General features: G+C 44.8%; 1 protein-coding gene across 2 annotated transcripts; it reads left to right on the top strand.

The window, feature by feature from the left end:
* Nucleotides 1-234: 234 nt before the first annotated feature.
* On the top strand, nt 235-21,865 carry fn1b (fibronectin 1b). 2 transcript variants are annotated; one of them, XM_084362093.1, is made up of 46 exons: nt 235-521; nt 794-919; nt 1,236-1,373; nt 2,290-2,421; nt 2,750-2,887; nt 2,973-3,119; nt 3,212-3,394; nt 3,564-3,746; nt 3,893-4,069; nt 4,993-5,148; nt 5,258-5,386; nt 5,520-5,663; nt 6,881-7,002; nt 7,685-7,853; nt 7,939-8,115; nt 8,606-8,734; nt 8,852-8,941; nt 9,031-9,225; nt 10,628-10,906; nt 10,986-11,249; nt 11,342-11,436; nt 11,929-12,097; nt 12,230-12,316; nt 12,508-12,699; nt 13,346-13,633; nt 13,856-14,047; nt 14,164-14,253; nt 14,713-14,979; nt 15,278-15,394; nt 15,484-15,645; nt 15,734-15,889; nt 16,006-16,122; nt 16,330-16,599; nt 16,689-16,876; nt 16,961-17,048; nt 17,145-17,324; nt 17,412-17,501; nt 18,212-18,400; nt 18,521-18,610; nt 19,035-19,474; nt 19,568-19,706; nt 20,118-20,279; nt 20,373-20,498; nt 20,585-20,691; nt 20,786-20,881; nt 21,121-21,865. In XM_084362093.1, the coding sequence occupies exons 1-46, from the start codon at nt 380-382 to the stop codon at nt 21,196-21,198; spliced, it is 7,395 nt and encodes a 2,464-aa protein (XP_084218219.1). In that variant the 5' UTR covers nt 235-379; the 3' UTR covers nt 21,199-21,865. The 2 variants fall into 2 exon arrangements, with proteins under 2 accessions (XP_084218219.1, XP_084218220.1); XM_084362094.1 differs by lacking the exon at nt 13,346-13,633.
* The last annotated feature ends 433 nt before the right edge of the window (nt 21,866-22,298 follow it).

Genomic DNA, 22,298 nt, shown 5'->3' with positions numbered 1-22,298 from the left:
CTGCCATCTCACCTGAACTGATCCCTGCCCTCATTCATCTTCACATCTTCATGTTTTTTTTTGTCTTGTGGTTCCTCTCTGTTTCCTGAAAGTGAAGTGTGGAGAGTATGAATTGCCCACATTCGGGCGGGTCATCATCATCATCATCATCATCCCGGCTCCAGGCAGAGCCCTCCCCCTCAGAGGGCTGCAGCGGTGTGTCGCGGTATAAAAGCAGCGCGCTCCCCGCTCCCCAGCCTGGTACACCAGCTGCGAGGAGGCAGCGGTGAGCTGAGAATAAGGGACAGAAGTTAGATCTCTCCAAGCTGAACTTTTGCACTTTTCTGAAACCTTTGTTAACTTTTTCTCCCTAACTTGAAAATCCTTATTTTCCCTCAAAATGACTGGCGGCCCACTGACAGGGTTGCTGGTTGCGCTGTGCGTCAGCAGCGCAGTGCACGGCTTGCCAAAGAAGAGCAAAAGACAAACCGGCCAGTATCAGGTGTATCCTGAGCTCCGTGACGCCTCGGCTGTGGCTCCAGGTTGGTTCAAGGACTCACATACTTTTAAAACAAAAAAAGTATTCTTGAGTTTTAATGTTTGGAAATTTAAAGATGAGTAATTTTTGGGGTGATTTTAAGTGCGTGTTGAGCCAATAAATGCAGAAATGTTACTGTATCTCTTCCATATCTAATTTTATTTTAATTCGGTCAACTTTCTTTTGAGATGAACCGAATCAGCCAAATCCTTAAACAGCCATTTCACGGTGTTGAGTCACTTTTATGTAACAATATTCTTATTATATTATTTCTAGTCGGCTGTGAGGAAAACGGTCGATCGTTCAGACAGAGCGAGCAGTGGGAGAAACCCTACCTTGGTAGTACACTGCTGTGCACCTGCAATGGAGCCTCTGGCATCAAATGTAAAACTAAGCCTGAAGGTCAGTGAGAGACCAGCCGGTTCAATAGAGACATGTCTCCGCAGGACATTACTATTGAAAACCAGTGGAAACTGATTATAGCCTGGGACAGTTGATTCCCCATGTCTAAGACCACTTGTTTCATCACTGTTGTGTCAGTAACAAGTACATTGAAAATATCCAGTCACACCATGACTGAAACACCAGACCTGATGTACTTAATTAAACTTGGGAGCAGACGCATATCTCCATCTGTGCGTCTTTACGCAGCAAGAGAAATATCCACAGCAGCTCTACAGGAACAACGTTTAACTTTCAGTCTCTGTTTCTCCCTCAGTGGAGGAGTCCTGTTATGATAAGTACAATGACCGGACATACCGAGTCGGTGAGACCTACGAGAGACCAAAGGACGGGATGATGTGGGACTGCACCTGTATCGGTTCTGGTCGGGGCAAGATCAGCTGTACCATCGCCAGTGAGTAACCAAACTAATAAACAGCATGCAGTTCAGTGATCAACACTCAGCAGGAGGAAATGGTTGTTTGTTTTGTTCCTTGCTTCTTCCATGCATTGCCAGCACATAGCAGTACACTTAAAGGTCCAGTGTGCAAGATGTAGGGTCAGAAATTGAAGGTAATATCCATAGATGTGTTTGAAACATCGTGGTTGTGTTACCTTAGAATTAGCCTTGCTTCCAGTATTGCCCCGTGGCAATACGGGGCATGTGAGCTATCTAACTATCTAACTATCTAGTTTGATTCAAATCTATGATGAAGACAAAAAAAGCTCAACTTCTCTGGTTGAAATTTACTTTGTGGGCCCGATAGAGTGTGTGCAGTAGAGACCTCCGCCTGCCGAGATGACTAACCTCCGGTTGAGCCCTTTTGCTAACTTGACTTGGGATAGAGTTTTTTAATTGTGCGGCTCTTCCAGATTTTCCAAATGTTTTCTGACCGAATGGACGAAGTACGATAGGGAAATGAATCATTTCCCAGGGGTTGTGCATTAAAAAATATACCCACCATCACACAGCCGCTTCTTTCACAATGTAAGCTTATGGGAAAACGTCTCTTCAGGCCCCAGTGCATCATGTGATACACAGTTTGGCCACTGAATCAAGTTTGCTTTAAAGCCTGGTACTATTACTACGGGCCTGGGAGCAAGCTCTACAGTAGCCCAGAACAGACAAACCAAACACTGGTTTTAGTTTTTTTAGTTTTTTAATTTTATTTTTAGCATCCACCGCAGGGATCAGTGGGATGAGGGGTGTCACTGCTAGATTCCGGGAAATCCTACACACCAGACCTTTAAGTTTTTATGATTTTATATAAAAGATTGATGGATATGTGTCATAGTCACGTTTTTTTAAACCAATGGCACGTCGTTCACAGATCGTTGCCATGAAGGAGGGAGGTCTTATAAAATCGGGGACACTTGGCAGAGACCTCATGAAACTGCTGACTACATGCTGGAGTGTGTGTGTCTTGGAAACGGCAAAGGAGAGTGGACCTGCAAACCTGTGGGTGAGTCCATTTGAACCAGGATGCCAACTTTTTCCATATGAACCCTGGAATGCAGATGCACGGGAAATATTGTGTAGTAATGTGTATTCAGCTGCCACCACACACTCATACACACACACAAAGCTACAGACAGGGTAGTTTCTCAGAAACATGACTGTTTGATACCATTGTAAATATTTAACAGCAGTCCAGACAAATAAGGTCTGTGTGTGAGAGAGCACGCCTCTCCTCTTTGCCCATCTTACGCCACAGATATTGATTCTTTTGCTCCTGGAAACATCTGGAATGATTTTAATGTATATGAGGCTTTCGTCTGATTTCTGTGCAGCTGAGCGTTGCTACGACAATAACGTTGCATTATCGTACGTCGTGGGGGAGACCTGGGAGAAACCGTACCAAGGCTGGATGATGCTGGACTGCACCTGTCTGGGAGAGGGAAATGGACGCATCACCTGCACCTCAAGGAGTAAGAAGGAAATGAACAGACGCACACAAACGCATACTTTACATTCTTGATTGCCAGCTGTTGACCGCTGTTGTTCTTCAACCAGACCGCTGCAACGACCAGGACACCAGGAGGTCCTACCGTATTGGAGACACATGGACAAAGCTGGACGCAAGCGGACAAAGTCTGCAGTGTCAGTGCTTAGGAAATGGCCGTGGAGAGTGGAAGTGTGAGAGACACAACGCAGGCAGAAGTAAGACTCAAAATCTAAACTCTTTCTCAAGTCTTGCCAGCAGTCACAGCCCTGACATTCATTATTCTTCCATTGTGTTTGTTTTTTTACAGCCACAGGTGCCGTCATGCTGACCCCCACCCGTTCTCGGCATCAGCCCGAGCCGCCCATCGAGGGGACGTGCCGCACAGACTCTGGAGCCACCTACTACGACGGACAGCGCTGGTTCAGAAGCCAGGGCAGCAAGCAGATGCAATGTACCTGTCTGGGCAATGGAGTCAGCTGTCAGGAGTGGGGTGAGTGCAGCAGGGAAGAAAGAAAAAAATGGTTTTCTTGATGTGAAATAAGTTTGAGAGCCCCTGATTCATGTCACTACAATCATATAAACATCATTATTTGATGCATATTGCTTTGACTCTTCTATAATTACCATCTTCTCTCCCCTTCCTCTCATTTATTTTTCAGAGGCCAGGAACCAGGCGTATGGTGGCAACTCTAACGGTCAGCCTTGCGTGTTCCCGTTTGTCTTCATGGGAAAGACCTACTACTCCTGCACCTCAGACGGACGCACGGACGGGCAGCTGTGGTGCTCTACAAGCTCAGACTATGAGAAAGACCAGCAGTACTCTTTCTGTACTGAGAAGAACGGTGAGACTCACGAACAGGGACTTAATCAGTTTCACACTTAATTCTATATAATATTGGTGCAAATATTATCAAATCTTTCACAAATCACTAAACACAAAAGTCCCCAAACATGTGCAGTTACTCTTGTTTTTCCCTCTCTATTCCAGCCATTGTGGCAACACGAGGTGGAAACTCCAACGGCGCTCTGTGCCACTTCCCCTTCCTCTACAGTGGCCGTAACTACACCGACTGCACCTCTGACGGGCGCCGTGACGGCATGAGATGGTGTGGCACCACCCACGACTACGACACAGAGCAGCGCTATGGATTCTGCCCCATGGCTGGTGAGCGTGTGCAGTTACTTTGAAACTCGTCAGTTAATACTCATATGGCGCATTGCTGCGGCGTCCCTTTACACACTGTGTCTTGAATGCTCCGTTTTAGCTACGGAGTGAGACATTTTGCCTCAATTCAATCTTTGGGGAGAGTTCCACATGCGCATTACTTAACGGGCAGGATGTAGCCAATCAGAGGGAGAGTAGGGCGGGTCATGCCAGGCAAAGTATTGTGATTGAAAATAACAACGCTCCCATGGCTGCAGTACAGCCATATGTATTTTAATAGATATACTTAACGCCTGTTACATAGTGATGCACATAAGTTACAGAAGTAAAGGCTCGACCCCAAACCAGGCGTTTCAGGCAGTGCAGGAGCAGTGTTTGCTGTGGGAGAGAGTAACTCCCGTTGGTGTGGACTTTGGGCCTTTTGTCTTTGCAGACCTTTTACATGCACAAAAATGCTACATAACACAATAACGGAAAGGCACAAATCCAAAAAGCATAATATGACCTCTTTAATTCTGGCACTAAAGCGACAGACACATGTTGGTGCACTTTATATGTTGTTTTCCCACAATTTATCCTCAGTGATCTGTTTTTGTAGGAGATGTAATTACACTAAATGTTTTGGTCTGTAACTCATCTTGTTGTCAGATGTCAATGACTGTTTGGTTGCATGGGTCACTTGTGGACAATTGGGGACTTAATAACTGTTGTTTAAAGGAGAGGGGGGTTTATGGTCATGGGACAGTGATGACTCTATCTGGGCTGTCATATGTGATTAATTACATAGTCGTGACACTGGGCTAACTGGACCAAGGAGAATTCCCTGTCAGACCACACACAGCTGCATGTGAATGTACAGACGCACCAACAACACAAAGTACTTTTTGTTTTTGATTTCTTCATTCCTGTGTTTCTTTCTGTAGCCCATGAGGAGTTGTGCACCACCAACGATGGACAGATGCATCGTGTAGGAGACAAGTGGGACAAACGCCATGAAGTCATGGGTCACATGATGGAGTGCACATGTCTGGGCAACGGCCGCGGGGAGTGGAGCTGTGTTGCGTACTCACAGCTGCGAGGTCAGAGAGCAGAAACAAAACTTCTGAAGTTGTCTTGAAGTAGTTACAATCTGACAACAGATCATAAAAGTTTTGTGTTGCTGACTTCACTCTTTTGTTTCGTGTCCAGATCAGTGCATTGTTGACGGCTTGAACTATGAGGTAAACCAGGAATTCTCCAAACGCCACGACGAGGGCTACATGATGAACTGCACCTGCTATGGACAGGGACGTGGGCGCTGGAAGTGTGACGCTATCGGTGCGTTCTTGGCTCATTAGCTCATCTGTTGGGGAATTAAAATGCTAATGCACGTGTCAGCTGAGAATTAAAACTCCACCCTTCTCTGCCGTGACCAATCATCTCTTCTGTTTTCTTCTGGTTTCTACAATAGATCAGTGTCAGGAGCCACAAACCAGGGCGTTCCACCAGATCGGCGACACGTGGGACAAAGCCATCCATGGCATCCACTACCGCTGTTATTGCTATGGCAAAGGGATTGGAGAGATGAGATGTGAACCTCAGCAGTCCTACCAAGGTGCCGTATATCATCCACTTAAAGATGTAATCTACTTCAGTTTATGTCATCTGTGCCCTACTGATGCAAATTGTGTCAAAAATCCAAATCTGAACACACAGCATGACTTGGATTGTCACTTTTATGTTACTGATTATATAAATCCATATAGAAATCATAGAGAAAAGATGCTCTTCCTCGTTTCAAAGTTTTCTTCAGAACTAAAGAAATCCAGTGAAAACCAGAAGTTAGTGAGTGCAAAAAGGAACAACCAATAACTAATTTGGCGTGACTTTTCATGGGGAAAACTGCCTTCAGAGATCAACCTCTGTGATAACTCTGAGGCTCAATCGGGGTGAGAGATTTAAATTCTAAACCCCCCCATATTTTTTACTTGAAAAGGTTTTTTGAGCTTTTTTGTTCACTTCTCCAGCACCTCTCAGTCCTTCTCCGGCAGCTTTTCCACTAAGTCAGTCAGCTGCCAGTGCTGAGTTTGTGTTTGCTGTACTCGTTCAACTCCCCCACATTATTGGCCTCCTTCCTCTCACCTTCCCCTTCCCTCCCATCACACGTCACTGAAATGAAAAGTTCACTTGCCAGGTTAGTGGAGGGAAGCGGGGGTTTGGGTTTTTTTTTTCTCGACTTTGAAGTCTGGCAAATGGAGAAGTGTCGGCCAATAGAATCAGCCCCGTCTTCCCCCTGGTCTTTGTAGTTGGAGTCCTCCCCCCGCCTGGTGTTGTTGTACCGACCTGCTGAGGGTGAAAGGGATGCTGGGCTGGGCGGAGGGTGGAGGGGTAGCCTTATTTACACACTTCCCCTCTGGTTGGGTAGAAGTTGCTTAATGTGGTACTTTGTACTGCGGCAGATTGTCTGGCCTGAGTCAAACGCTGACCTAAAACGTTAAAGTTGCAACATGATCTGTGGCAGATAAAAGTTTGAAGCCATTTGTGTGTGTGTTCTTGGGGGTACAGCAGCTAGATCAACTGTGACGAATATAGTACTCAGGTGTTATGTCACACTATAAGATGTCAGTGGGTGTTTTGGCTGGTTAAGCACCGTCTGGTGGTTTGGTTTTGTCTCAGAAAGATGAATCTGTCCGACAGAGCCTCACCAAAATGTAGCCAACTTTCACCCACACGCTCTGCAGGTAACACTGTTGTATTATGTGTATTTGACAGCGTGTGAGTCTTTGAGCGTTCGTGTCTCTCCTGATGCCAATCTTTTCTCTAACTCCTCAGACGGCCACAGACCTGTCCAGGTGATCATCACCGAGGCAGGAAAACAACCAGACTCTCACCCCATTCAGTGGAACCCGCCTTCATCTGTCCACATCACCCAGTACATCCTCAAATGGAGAGTTGTGAGTGTCACTTTCAGTTCAAAATGCCTTTTCAATAATGCCCTCCCACCTCCAAATGTTGTTTTAAATGTGCTGACTGGTGAGCAAACAGTCTGACAGACTGAGTTCCAGGTGCTTTTTGTAATGCTGACTGGAGTTTGAGCACAGACAAACAAAATGATTAGAAGAGTCCCCTTCACAGTCTGCATACACAAACACAAAGTTTTTAAGCAGATTCCAAGGAAAATATCCCCATGCCCTGCGATTTCTTTTCTCACACATCTTTTTCTCTTTGAAGACCTCAAACTGGTTGAAGTCAGTAGAAGGGGTTTGTATATTTTGGAAAAGTAAAGTCACTCCAAGCCCTCATCTGGCCCTCCTGCTGAGAATGTTTGAAGTTGTGCGACAGAGTGAAAAGCCAGTTTAAACACCTCTTAATCAGGATGTTGCAGTAAGTGGGTCAGAGACAGGGTTCAGTCCAAAATATACAGGCTACCATATAAACTCTTAATTTCTGGAATAAATGGAGGATTCCAGTAAATTCTGACAAAACTTTTTTTATTCAGCTTCATCAGTGCTTTATCTGTGTTGCTGGGACTTTTAACCATAGTTATCATTTATTTGTAGATCTTAAAAGCTGAGATTTAGAGGTCCGCATACTTTATGTTGTTAAATCTTGACTTAAAACTCATTCACCTTTCAGAAAAATAGCGGTTCGCCCTGGAAGGAAGCCACCATCCCCGGCAACTTTAACTCCTACACCATCAGTGGGCTGCGTCCAGGCGCCACCTACGAGGGGCAGCTCATCAGCATCCTGCGCTACGGACGCCGCGAGGTCACACGCTTTGATTTCACCACAACCCACGGTTCTTGTGAGTAGACTTGAGCAGTGACATTTTCTCAATCCCACAAATCGCAGGAGGAAGTAAGGAACATTATATCCCTTTGTGTCTCTAGTGGAAACATCTGAGGGAGAGACGAACGTCCCTCCTCCAGTGTTGGACACCTCTGAGTCGGTGACAGAAATCACCTCAAACAGCTTCGTTGTGTCCTGGACCTCGGCCTCTTCTACCATCTCGGGCTTCAGGGTGGAGTATGAGCTCAGTGAGGACGGTGCCAAGCCGCAAATCCTGGGTGAGATTCTTTGATGAGCACTGAGACCTCCTCAGTGTCACATGCAATGTTTTAAATGGATGCTTTGATTGTGTTGTTTTTTTTGTTGAGGTTCTGACGTATCTCAGGTTAAATGTGATCATCAGATTTGTTGTATTGCACACAGTGACACCAATTTCATTAGGAGCAGGGTTGGGTGGTAATAGATTACACGTAGACAGGATTACACAATCAGATTAGAAAACATAAGTAGCTATAATGAAGGATTTCTTGATTTTATGTTTGATTACGTCTTTAAAATAAGGCAGTTTTAGAAGTATGAAACTTTCTAATGAATATGTTGAATATGTTCTGCTGTATATCAAACTGAGGTTCTCCTCTCAGGTTGCTAGATTAGTTAATGGTGACTTAACTGATATTTGTTTTCTAATGATGATAATGGTAATTGAAAATGAAAATGAAAATGGAAAATGAACACTTTGAGTAAGTGCTCCTCTTGTGTTATCTCCAGATCTTCCTCGCTCAGCCTCCTCCGTCACCATCTCTGAGCTCCTGCCAGGACGCAGATACAACGTCAACGTCTACGAGCTTCCGGATCAGGGACAGCCCAACCTCATTCTGACCACCTCACAGACCACAGGTGGGAAAATCCTCCTCCTCCTCTTTGTCATGACAATTTGCTCAGGATAATGCAGATATAGCAATTTTTTACAAGAAAATGTGACATGAATGATTCCAATTATTGTCCTTTCCCCAGCTCCTGACACGCCTGCTCAGCATGCAGTCGATGAGGTGGGAGAGAAGTCCATCCGAATCAGCTGGTCCAGGCCTCAGGCTCCCATTACTGGTAAGGATCTTGTCTTATATATGAGTTGGTCATACTGTCGAGATCCTTTTTATTCTGGCTGTGTGTGACTGTGTGTCTGTGCCTGCCAGGTTACCGTGTGGTGTACACACCGTCGCTGGAAGGCAGCAGCACCGAGCTGAACCTGCCAGACTCAGAGACCTCAGTGACCCTGGTTGACCTCCGCCCCGGTCTCCTTTACAACATCAGCATCTACGCTGTGGAGGAGGACCAGGAGAGCGAGCCTGTTTTTGTGCAGGTCAACACCGCTGGATCTCCTCTACCAGGTACACATTTTTAAAGGGACGTTTAAGTTAGTGCAAAGCTACATTTACTGAAAACTGCCTCATAGATTGTGTAAGTCTGTGCTTCATACATCAGGCCAATGGCAGTTTTTTCAGTATGTTCGAATCATTCTTTGGCTTTTGGCTGTCAGAGAGAGCTGAGCAGATTAAGTTTATACTCGTAGCTGAAGATTCCTTATAGGGCCAGGGAGCTTTATGAAGGGCTTTCCAGTGTTTGGGAAAGACTGAGCTTGTCAAAACATTGTCAAAATATGCTCTTACAGCTTTAGCTATACCATCGGGATATCTTCTCAGAGGCCTCTTATCTTCATCTCAGTTTGTGGCCTCTGAATGAACTCTCTTTAATTCATGGTGGGCTCAAAAACACCTGCTCAGACATAGTTAAAACACTTACAAAGGCAAGCATGCATGTACAGCCCACACCTGCACAGAGGCACACACACCTCATAAATCCTCACAGTATCTTATATTGGATTTCTCTTTCTGACTCTTTCCTCTTCGTGCCGGGGTCGGAAAATTCTACAGTTTTATTATTCTCAGGAAACAAAACCAGATGCTGTAGGGAATAGCTCTGAATTGTTATTAACCATGTCTGGTCGAGCGTTACATTTTCTGCTTTATCAGAGCCATTATTGTTGAGAACTGCACACTTTTAAAGGTCTTCCTTGTAGTTTTGGGGAAGACATTTTGATCAGAGGAGAAAAATCTTAATTAGTTGAATAAATTAACTGTCCTCAATGGACAACACAATGTTGTACTATCTTAGTTTGTTTATATCTGCAGAATCCGTTCTAGCCTTAAATAAATAGATAAATAAATATTTAAATAAAGGTTTGTATTATTACCTTATTAATATTGTAAATATTACCTTTCTGAGTTTAAATGTATTTTCCAAAAGTATATAGTGCATCTTTAAAGCCTGATCTTTCATGTCACAGACTTTTGAAAAGCTGCTGCAAAAAGAAACACAGATTTTTATATCATTTTACTGGCCTTGGTGTTTTTAAGGCGACTAAAAGGAACTTTTTAGAAAGGAAACTTTGTTTTAATGCCCCACAGTACCACCAGGCTACAGGGCAGCTTCTTTCCTCCAGCTGTGCGACCCCTCAGTTCATCCTATTACCTAACTATAACCAGACTTTTTTTTTTTTTTTTTTACCATTTTTACCACTAAAAAAACACAATATTGCAATAAAGGAAGTCACTTTTTGGAAGAGCCAAATGTGGCTCTGTGATAATGTGTAAACAAAGGAAAGAGGACATTAAGTATTGCGATCTCTATGATTCGCCCAAAAAATAAATGTGGACACCTTTGGTATCGATAACGCGCCATATGTTGTTAAAACGTATACACCTTTCAATTAATACCACTTCCTGTCCGCAGAGGTGGTCCCGGCGCCCACAGAGCTGCAGTTCTACGAGGTTTCAGATGTGAAGATCACCATCACCTGGACTGGTCCACCCAGCGAGGTGACCGGTTACAGGGTGACCTACTCCCCTATTGGCTCTGAAGGCAGAGAGCTCAGGCCACTGCAGATGCCCATTTCACCAAACGCCTATGCTGACATCACCCACCTGCAGCCAGGCACGCTGTACCGCTTCTACATCTATGCCATCAATGGAGGAGTGGAGAGCGAGCCGCTGGTGGGAGACAAGTCTACCAGTAAGTATCACCACAGACAAAGGAGCCTCAATCAGACCACAAAATATATAACATGTGTTTTATTTTCTAACCTCTCCAGAACCTGACTCGCCCACTGATGTGCGTTTCACCGACGTCGGCCACGACAGCGCATTGGTCATCTGGCAGGCTCCCCGCGCCATCGTCACTGGCTACCGTCTCTTCCTCAGCATCGAGGGCTCCAGCCCCGTCGAGAAGAGGATCCCGGGCGGGGTCAACCAGTACCCTTTGAGGAACTTGCGTCCAGACACCCGATACACCGCAGTCCTCCACTCTGAGCTGGACAACGAGCTCAGCGAGGGCGTCACATCATATTTTGAAACTAGTCAGTATTAAGATTAACAGAACATCAGCAGAGTAGAGTATGTTGTTGGAATGAATTTTAATTATGTTTTCCTCATTCCATCCTCCTCCCAGCTCCTCAGATGGGAAACGCTCCTCCTTTCAGCACTGAAGTCACTGATACCTCGATCATCGTCACCTGGATACCTGTCCGCAGGTTCAGCTATAAGGTAGATCTATTTGGGCCAGATGGTGCTTTTTAGCATCTATAAGCTCATTGTTTTGGTTTTTATGGCAAACAGTTTGTGATTCAGTTGCATCCCTCTCAACACGGTACACTACCTTCTCAGCACCAAACGGCAGAGAGACACAGTTAGAGACTAGCTGGCAAGCACCATTGATGGAGTGTAACTAAATACATTTACTGAAGTACTGTGCTCGAGTACAATTTTGAGCGATTTTTTTTATTTTCTGCTACTTTATTCTTCCACTCCACCACATTTTGGAGGTAAATATTAACTTTTTACCAAAGTAATATATGAACACAATATCTTTACTTTTACTCAAGTATGACTTTTGGTCCCTGCTACAAGCAAAACAGGGCTGAAAGCAGACTAAATACTGGACTTAGACACTGTAAATACATTTTAATGTTTCTCTGTGTCTGCTAGAAATGTAAATAGGCTAACATGTTTCTGAACGCCTGCCTCTTTCTCCCCCAGCTGTCTGTCCTCCCCAGCCAGGAAGGCGAGTCTCCCAGAGAAGAGACCTCTGACTCCGGACAAATTTATATTCCCGGCCTGATTCCTGGAACTCAGTACACCTACTCTGTTCAGCCAATCTTCAACGGACGCAACCGTGGAAAGCCCATCACCCGCAACGTCGTCACTTGTGCGTATCTGTTTATTTTAACCTAGAGAAAAAGCAGTTGAAAAAAAGCCACTATAAAAGAAGTTGTAAAACTGATCTCAAGATTGATTTAATTCTGCTGTGCTAATTTCTCATGCTCTCCTCTCCTTGCAGCCCTGTCTCCTCCCACTGACCTCAGAGTGGAGTCAAGCCCAAGCACAGGAGATCTCATTGTCCACTGGGTCGCCTCCAAAACACCAGGTAAATATTGACTGTGCTCCCCACGCACGTTGGATCGTGCCAAGTCTAGACCTTGGCCTCTGAAAGTTTTTTTTTTCACCATTACAAATGGCTCTTCCCGGTATTTCCTCTTCATTTATCACACTGACTCATAAATTGTAAAAACCTCTTGACTTTATCTTCTATTTGTCAACTTTCCCCACCGTCTGCAGGCATCACAAGCTACAGAGTAATAAGCACGCCGACCAACGGCCAGCGAGGAAACTCCCTGGAAGAGTTTGTCCGAGCTGATGAAAACTCCTACGTGCTAGAGAGCCTGAGTCCCGGTGCAGAGTACAACATCAGTGTATTCACTACCAAGGGTCATTTGGAAAGTGTGCCTGTGTCCACAATTGTCACACCAGGTAGGAGCCACCAGGAAAGCATTCACACAGGCATCAAATACACAAGTGCGTCCACAGAAAAGGCCGTAGCATGTTTGTGTGCGAGAAAGAAGAGAAAAAGATTTGTGAGGAGAACTTCAGTCACCTGCGCCTGCATTACCCACAATGCAATTTACCCACTGAGTGATCTCAGTGGAGGCAATTTCAGCTTCCTCTGCAGCCACAAAAGACTTTATGCTACTTTTTTCACATATGCAGAAGTACTAAAGGTATTAAACCAAAACAATCTGCTGAAAGAGGCTAAAAAGCTGCATGCAGGGTTTGTTCTTTAATGCAGCTTTAATTAACATATCCTACTACTAATGTGAACATTGCATGGGGATCATGTTTAATAATTGGGTTGGTGAATGTATTTGTTTGTTTATTTTTTTGGAGCATGCCCAGAACAGTCATATTACTCACTGCTTTAATTATAATTTCTAATTGTGTATTGACTTAAGTGGTGTGTAATTATCTCTACCAGCATGGCTGCTGTTACACATTGGATTTCTGACTGCTTTACTGGGAATGAAATGAATGTTTTTTTCATATAACCAATGCAATTATTATGGCTTTTCTTTCTTCTTTCTGTCTGTCTAATTGTGCCTGTGCATGGCAACTAACCCAGCCCTTCCAGACATCCCCACACCCAGTCACATTGACTTTGTCGACATTACCGACACCACCATTGGCCTGCGCTGGATCCCTCTGAAAAACGCTGCCACTACTTCTTACCTGATAACGGTAGTAGCGTCAGGCGAGCGCTTGCCGATTTTTCAGGATATGGTGCGAGCATCTGCTGGTTATTACAGGATTCATGGTTTGGAGCCGGGCGTGGACTATGACATCAATATCTACACTATTACAGATGGCCGGGCAAGCGGGCCAACCACATACAGAATTCTAACACAAGCTGGTGATTCAACTCTTTGACTCCATCAGTGGGAAGGGCTTGGGTTTTGATCTGAGAGAACTGATGAAGACACATTAACAACCCTATTATTAACATACATGATACATTCAAAAGCTAGAGTAAATTTCAGATATGCATCATGTTATTAATGTTTTCTTTATGCCATTTTTATTCAGCCAGACTATTTCTGTGTTACCAATGGCTTTTAACTGCTCACTCTTCCAGCCATTCCAGCTCCCACCAACCTGCAGTTTGGAGGGGTGGGTCCTGACCACATTAGGGTGACATGGACAGTCCCCAATGTTGCCACACCAAGCGATATCTCTCGGTTTGTCATCCGTTACCACCCTGTGACCACAGATGACGACATCAAGGAGGTTAATGTTGGCGGGGCGACCAACACATTCCTGCTGCAGAGTAAGACGACATAAAAATCACATCTGTTTAAAAGTGTCTGACAGAAAATGAGTTGTTTTTCTTTGCGTCATGTCAGGCCATTCTAACTGTATAGTTATCTCTCCATTTTCATAAAGACCTGCTGCCCAACACTGAGTACAGCATCAGTGTGGTTTGCGTGTATGGTGAACGAGAAAGTCAACCAGCCACAGGGACTCAGAGGACAAGTGAGTATGACAGAGCCATGGGTCCCTCAATACTTGTTCATGTCCATTTTTCACCTTCCAGTTTTAATGTTTCATCAAACAAAAGTTTTCTTCAAATGTGCACAGCAACCACACCTACAACTGCTGACCTCTTAAGTTAATTAAAAGAAGGCCTGTACTGTATATTAGACTATGTACTATTGATTTGTTGAAATATGTCACATATTTTACATAAATGTTATTTGTTCTGTTGGTGCAATAAAAGAAATTGACATTCATGGTGTCAATTAGTAGCTTAGGTTGTATGTGTATGCATGTTTTGTAGGTCGGCATGTGTTGATCACAATAATCTGGTGCTATGGTATCAAAAGGACACCAGTCTAGAAAAAGTCCAAGTCAACAACCTACAAATTGTTGAAAGTTTTGATATAATGCATGTAATTTAACATTTCTCTTAATCTTCAACCCTTCTCTCTTCAGCTCTGGACTCCCCTACTGGCTTGGACTTCTCCGACATCCGCACCAACTCCTTCACCGTTCACTGGCTGGCTCCGACTTCTGTCATCACCGGCTACCGCATTCGCTACCAGCAGACGAGTGGCGGACGGACCAAGGATGAGAGGCTGCCCCCAACCAGAAACTACTTCACTTTGACCGGACTGACACCGGAGACAGAGTATCTGGTTCATGTGTATGCTGTCCACAACGGTCTGGAGAGTCTGCCCCTGACTGGCACACAGGCCACCAGTGAGTTTCTATACTGGTTTCTCCTTTAATTTCTTCCTCTCTTCCCTTCTTTGATTGCTCAGCTGAATCTCCATTAAAATTTTAGAAAAAAATCACAGCTATGTTGTGATTGACAAGTCGCTAAAACTTTCCTCAGATTTTCAGTCAGATCCAATCAGGATATCCTCCCCAGTTACACCTTTTTGTCTTCATATGGTCACTTCTGGCTCTATAAAAATAAGAAGGTGACGATCGCAAACCAATGGGTGATGTGATGATGGGTTTCCCCTTGACAATAATGCATCTCTTTCCTCTCCAGTCTCTGATGCTCCTACTGACCTTGAGGTAACATCGTCCACCCCCACCAGCATCACCATTCGCTGGGACGCCCCCTCTGTCACAGTGAAGAACTACAGGATCACCTATGGAGGAACAAGTCTGTACATGTGTTTTAATACATAGTTTTCTCTAAACCTCCAGCATATTCTGAGTTTAACACCTGGCCCTTCCTCAATCTCTATCTAGGCGGCGAGCGTCCTCAAGAGTTCACAATCCCAGGCACTCAGACCACTGCCACCATCACCGGGCTGAACCCTGGTACTGACTACACCGTCACTGTCTATGCTGTTACTGGAAGAGGGGACAGCCCTGCCTCCAACACCCCGGTCTACATCACGCACAGGACTGGTACAGCACCGTGACGGTTTTTAAAATATCCAATTGTTGAGGGGTTGAACTAACTCTGAAGCTCATAATGTGTCCATCTCCTCTTTAGATACCGAGCCCCCCACTGACATGAAACTGACTGACGTGAGTGACAACGCTATCACAGTACGCTGGTCTCCTGCTCAGGGACCAATCAGAGGCTACAGAGTCACCAGTGTCCCCAAAAATGGCCTGGGACCCTCCTACTCTGAGGTGGTGGCCCCAGGTAAGACGACAGACAGCTGATTAGAACCAGGATGTGATGCTTATTTTATATCTAATTTTAGATTTTTCCAACACAGTATCCTCTTCTCATTGGCTCCTTTTCTGATCCTCTTGCAGATCAGAGAGAGATGACATTCACAGGTCTGATGCCCACTGCTGAGTATGTCGTGAGTGTCTATGCTCTGGGCAATGACGGACAGCCCTCTTCCCCTGTGGTGGGAAATACAATCACTGGTTAGTTTGACTCAATTCAGTGAAAACTGATCATTTTCACATTTTCATGTTCATAATTAAATTTTTTGTTTTTACTGGAATAGGTTTACATTTATATTATTTCATTTATAGGCCTATATAGCCTTTGAAGTGTTTGTTCTTCCGTTAAAAAAAAGACAGCTGCTCAGAGCTGAAATGAATGACCTCCTTCCTTCTCCTTTCCTGCAGCTATGGACCGTCCCAAAGACCTGACCTTCTCAGACATTGACTCCACCTCCATGCGCATCACTTGGGACAGTCCAGACGGCACTGTGACATCATACCGCATCATGTACTCCAGCCCAGAGGAGGGAGAGAGAGAGCTGCGTCCAGCACCCAGAGGAGACCAGGACAGTGTGGTGCTGAGAGGTCTCCGCCCCGGGACAGAGTACACCGTTAAAGTCATCGCCCTCCACGACCGCACACCCAGCAAACCGTTGGTGGGAACCCAGGCCACAGGTAGAAATACAAAGAAGAATCAACACGTGACTTCATTTATACATTCCCATGACTCCAATCCTAAATCTGTTTTTTCTTTTCTGTCTCAGTGATCCCTGCTCCAACCAGCCTGATGATCTCAGAGGTCGGTCCCTCCACCTTCACCGTGTCATGGCGAGCCCCCAATGCACGCCTGACAGGCTACCGTGTGGTCGTCAACCCCAAGAACATCAACGGCCCCGCCAAAGAGATGAACGTTGCTCCGGACACCACACGTGTCATCGTACCAGGGCTCATGGTAAACATGGTTCTAGTCTCAGTGTTTACATGGATTCATAGTCAGTCAGTGAGTAAATATCGACTGTATGTCTGTGTATCGTAGGTGGCAACAACCTACCAGATACACGTCTACGCTCTGAAGAACTCTGTCACCAGCAGACCGCTGGAGGGAGAGACGACCACACTGGAAGGTAAGTGGCAGCACCATAAATGGACACATTTCCACTCATCACCAGTTATTACCCTCTGCTCTGTTTAATTTCTGTTTTCCTTCCTCCTCAATGCAGAAGTAAGTCCTCCTCGGCGTGTGCGTATCCTTGATAGGAAGGATACGTCTTTCACACTGACCTGGCGCTCCAAGTCGGAAACCATCACTGGTTACCTCATCGAAGCCACACCAGTGAGTGGCTCACATCCCACCATCAGCAGGAACATCCCAGGACAGACAAGCACCTACACTTTCACAGGTACACCACGACCTTTAAAAAGTCGCAAGTGTGATTCTGGTGTTTCGGTCTTGTTTGAGAGGTTTTTTTTGTTGTTGTTTTTCTAAGGTCTGCAGCCAGGCACCAGCTACCATGTCAGCATGTACACTCTGAATGGCAACACGAGGAGCGCCCCAGTCACTCTGAATGTTCAAACAGGTACCACACACACCTCCGTTTCATTGTGAACACATTTCAGGCTTCTTTATCTGAATAATCATCAGATTTTTCCATGTCAAGAAATGTTGATTAAAATGTTAGTTGCTGGTGTCTTCTCTCTATCATTACATACAGAAAATAATGTAGAGTCAGTACAATTGGAAAACAAGTTATTTAAAAAGAAAGAGATGGAAAAAATAAGGCACTTTAGATTAGAGGTGCTCATTTTTCCTTTGGAGGGCCAAAACTGAAACTATTATTTTGCATTGCTAAGATGTAAATGGTGTGTACGGAGGCTTTGAGAGGCAAGTGAGAAGAAAAAACTTTACTGACCTTATTTGCAAAGCACCTTTTATGCCAAGATGCAGCCCAAAGTGTTTAACAAAACAGGGCACAAATTAAACAGTAACAATAAGTTAAAACAAGCAAAACAAACAAGAAACATCTGGCGGGCCAAATCAACCATTTTGTGGGCCAACTTTGGCGCGTGTGCCCCCCTCTGGGCAGCCTTGCTTTATTTAAACGCAGCCACAGTAGATGCACCAGTTTTCAAAATATGGACATACAGTGTAGAACAATGTTGGTCTTAAAGGGAACATTGTTGTTTACACATCGAAGCCTACATATATAGAAGAAGCTGTACAAATCTGTACGTTGCTCCAGACTGAGCTCCACAATCAGTTGATCTAACATGATATTTTTCTCCATAGATGAACCGGTGGTCCAGGCTCCCACCAGCCTCCATTTCACATCTTTCACCCCCACCTCCATCTCCTTCACCTGGCAGCCCCCTGCCACACACATCACAGGATACTACATCACCTATGAGGAGTCGGGAAGAGCACCACAAGAGCTCATCCCACGACCCCACGCCGGCCAGAACTACGCCACCATATCCGGTATGCACTTGTCAACTGGTCCATTTTCAGTACAAATAATTAACCCACTGACAATATTTGTCACTAAAATAGTAACTATTACTGACAAGTCCCCTGTGTGATGATTTCTCCTCTTCTCAGGCCTGAGACCATCCACAGAATACATCATCAAGATCATCGCCATCCAGAACACACAGAGGAGCACCCCTCTGGTGGGAAAAGCCAGAACTCGTGAGTATTTGGGGATATCTGCTCTGTACAGTGACACATGTGTTAGTAAAGGTGATGCATTAAAATGATGTGATAAAGTCCAAAATTCAAATGAAAGTGTAAGGGATGGATTGGCAGCTTTAATCTGCTCAGCTGAGCCAAATGTTGCTGTTGCAGCTCAGAGGCCTTGAGATAAACTATGCAGTGAATCAGCGTTTAGCTCCTAAAACAATAATACCTGTTTTTATTTTGAATGCCTCCAGAAATGCCATTCAAAATACCTGGTGTGTTTGTAATACTGCATTGAGACACACTCATGAAGCCATGAAGTAGCAATGCTGCTTAACCGTCGCCTCCTGTTGGCTGAGACATGTTATTGCATCTCTGCTTTACCTGCCGCCTGATCTAACCTGCTTGCTTCCCTAACCCCGTCTCTCCCGCCCAGAACCAGACTTGCTTCTCCTGCCTCTGCCCAACCGCCCCGGAGGTTCTGGTGACAGGCTGGATGTGCCTGAGGACAACACAGTCCAGGTAGTGGGCAACAATGGCCAGGATGGGCAGGGTGGGCTGAGCCAGCATGTGGAGTACACAGAGTACAACAACAACGGGGACAACAACAGATATAATGGGAACAGTGGCAACCCACAGTCTCCCTATGGGCAAGTACGTGAGCCCCTGGTGTTTGTACCCCTTCCTGATGCAGAGGGCCGCAGACTGCCCATCCTGAAGCTGAACGTGCCCATCGGCGCCACGTTCGATAACGAGACGGATTTGCCCCAAGAGGTCCAGACTCAGACCTCCATCTCCTGGAAGCCTTACAGCCAGAGCAACGCCTACCTGGTGTCCTGCTCTCCTCTCACACACTTAGAGGAGAAGATGTTCCAGGTAAGAGACGAGCTCAGTCCATATTCATCAGTCGCATTTGATTAAATCAATTATTTAATGTGATAAAAACCTTTTCTCTCTCTTCCTGTTCAGGTCCGCCTGCCAGGCACAGCCACCACTGCCACCCTGATAGGACTCACGCCCGGAGCCAACTATAATGTGATGGTGGAGGCTCTGCTGGGGGCGCTCAAACACAAGATTCTGGAGCAGGTCGTCACTGCTGGAAACACGAGTAAGCTTCTTACAGAGTCTAACTGAGCGGATTTAGTCAAAAATTCAGTGTATAGCAACTCCTGATAATTAACTTGAGGCACCGCCTGTGTGAAGGAGAATAGTGTCTGGGGCAGATAAAATCTCCTGACAGGTAAAGTAATTAAGCACAATTTGGATTCCAATACACTAATTCTATCAGTTCAACAACACAGTCATGTCATATTCAACACTCGCGCAATAAATACTGTTTTTATTTAGCAAATATTCCAGTTGAGCTGGCCTATATAGATAAATAGTTAAATAAATAGAGGCAAATTAGAACAGAAATATCTATTTATGTCACATTTTATATATTAATGTTACTCAGGCTTATCAAGCTTCAATTATCAAGTGGCTTACACACATTGTTCCCCAACCCATCTTCCTTCAGTCCCAGAGGGAGTGCCCTCCAATAAGGACTCATGTTATGACGCCTTCACTGCAACCCACCATGATGTTGGTAGTGAATGGGAGCGGATGTCTGAGACTGGCTTCAAGCTGTGGTGCAGGTGTCTGGGCCTGGGCAGTGGCCACTTCAGATGTGATTCATCTAGTAAGTTTTGGGGATATTTTTTTCCTACATAAGCATATTTGAAATTATATGATTAGATAGTTTCTCTAACTACTATTTTTCTTCCACTGTTAGAGTGGTGCCATGACAACGGAAACAACCATCGCATCGGAGAGAAGTGGGACCGCCGCTCAGAAAACGGCCAGCTGATGAGCTGCACCTGTCTGGGAAATGGCAAAGGAGAATTCAAGTGTGAACCACGTGAGGACTCTTCAGACTCAAAGAAACGTTCTATGACTGTATCACAAAAGACGTGAAGGAGTAAAATGTGTGATGTGTGCCCACAGATGATTCAGTGTGCTACGATGATGGCAAGACATACCAGGTTGGAAACCAGTGGCAGAAGGAGTACCTGGGTGCTATCTGCACCTGCACATGCTTTGGAGGACAGCAGGTACGACACAGCTCACCCTGGCTTCGCGCCTGATGTTCAGTGTGAGTTATTAGAAGCATGTTTAAATATAAACTTGTGTGTCTGGTCTCACCAGGGCTGGCGATGTGAGAACTGCCGCAGACCAGGTGCTGATGTTGATGCTAGTCTGCTTCAGCCTGTTCGATATGGAGACAACACACTACGCAGAACGGTGAGTGGAATAAATCACATTTATTCATTATTTATGTTTTTTTTTGCATTATTTGGCCCTTGGCGCCATGTTAAGTTCAAAGATTGTTAAGTTGTCATACAAAAAGAGTATATTATTCTTGTTTTATGCATATAAAATGCACCTACTTGAGAAACAGATGAGGGGTGTGGACAGTAATGACAATAGATCGTTTGTTTCTAATTTGGCATGTGATCACACCTCTTCAAATCTTCCTCCAGAATATCCATTGCCCCATCGAGTGCCTCCGACCCGACCTGCTGGCAGACGCACACGTTCCTCAAAATCCTCGGGAGTAAAAGATCGGTCTTCTGATTTCTGCTTCGTTCCCTCACCGACCAATCGCTGCACTGTCCCTGCGACTAAATTAACTGCCTTATCACTTTCTGACACATTTTTTTCGCTAAAGGTGTTAAACTGCCCTGCTGCCTGATCAAAGTGATCCTCTTCTAAAGCCAGTCTTTTCACTGTCGACTGTCAAGTCTTTAAATTCAAGCTCTACTGGAAGATGCAGACGCCTGCCATTGCCATATTTTGTCTAACAGTGGAAGTTATATAGGACTTGTCACCCAGTCAGAGTTCTATACTTTTGTCAAATTGGCATTTGTTTTCCATTTAAGTATCCAGAAACATTTCTTCATCAAAGAGCAGAAACTGTCAGAAAGTAAGCACTGTGTTAAAGAATGTCAATGTAGTCATTAACAAAATGTTTGTCCATGAAAATGTGCTTTCCTTTTCTGTCGCCCTTCTTCTGAGGGGTCGCACTGTGTGTGATTGACACGTTCTGAAATCTGATGTCTGTTTACTAATTTATCCCTTTAATCTCAACGTGTGAATGTGTGAACTGGGATGTGAGAATTTGAACTGTTCTATTTTTGTACTTTGTTGTCCGTTCCAAAGTTGTTTCTACCTTCGACAAAAAGAAGTCCCTTATTTTAATAAAGCTGGAGAGATCCTGAAACCCAACTGCAATGTGATGTTGTTTTTATTTTGTAAAGAAGATATTTAAGGATGTCCTATATACGCTTGCAAAAAAAGCTTGCAGGAGACACCAGCTGATTGACGTTTTTGAAATGTGAAGTATCTAAACAATTTTTTCAGTGGATCATCGTGATATTTTGTTCAGTCATCAGCTGCCCATGTAGGATGAATTTTTAAATCACTTATTTAGGGCAGTCCCCTAAATATTTAACTGGGCCATCATTAGGTTTTAGTTATTATTGCCCCAGTATATTGGTTTATGACACTCCCATCCGCCTCAGCTCTACTGCTATTTATCAAAAAACAGCAAGCTAACACAATGAACAGTCTAACTGCTAAACATCAGCTGAGGCTGATGGGAATGTCATAAACCAGAGTATTGGGGCGGTAATAACTTTGAGCTGATGATGGCGCTAGC

Source organism: Pagrus pagrus (assembly GCF_965226575.1).
Source record: "Pagrus pagrus genome assembly, chromosome: 1".
Taxonomy (NCBI): Eukaryota; Metazoa; Chordata; class Actinopteri; order Spariformes; family Sparidae; genus Pagrus; species Pagrus pagrus.
The sequence above is the reverse complement of the archived record's forward strand: the minus strand, read 5'-3'. Positions and strand labels throughout refer to the sequence as shown.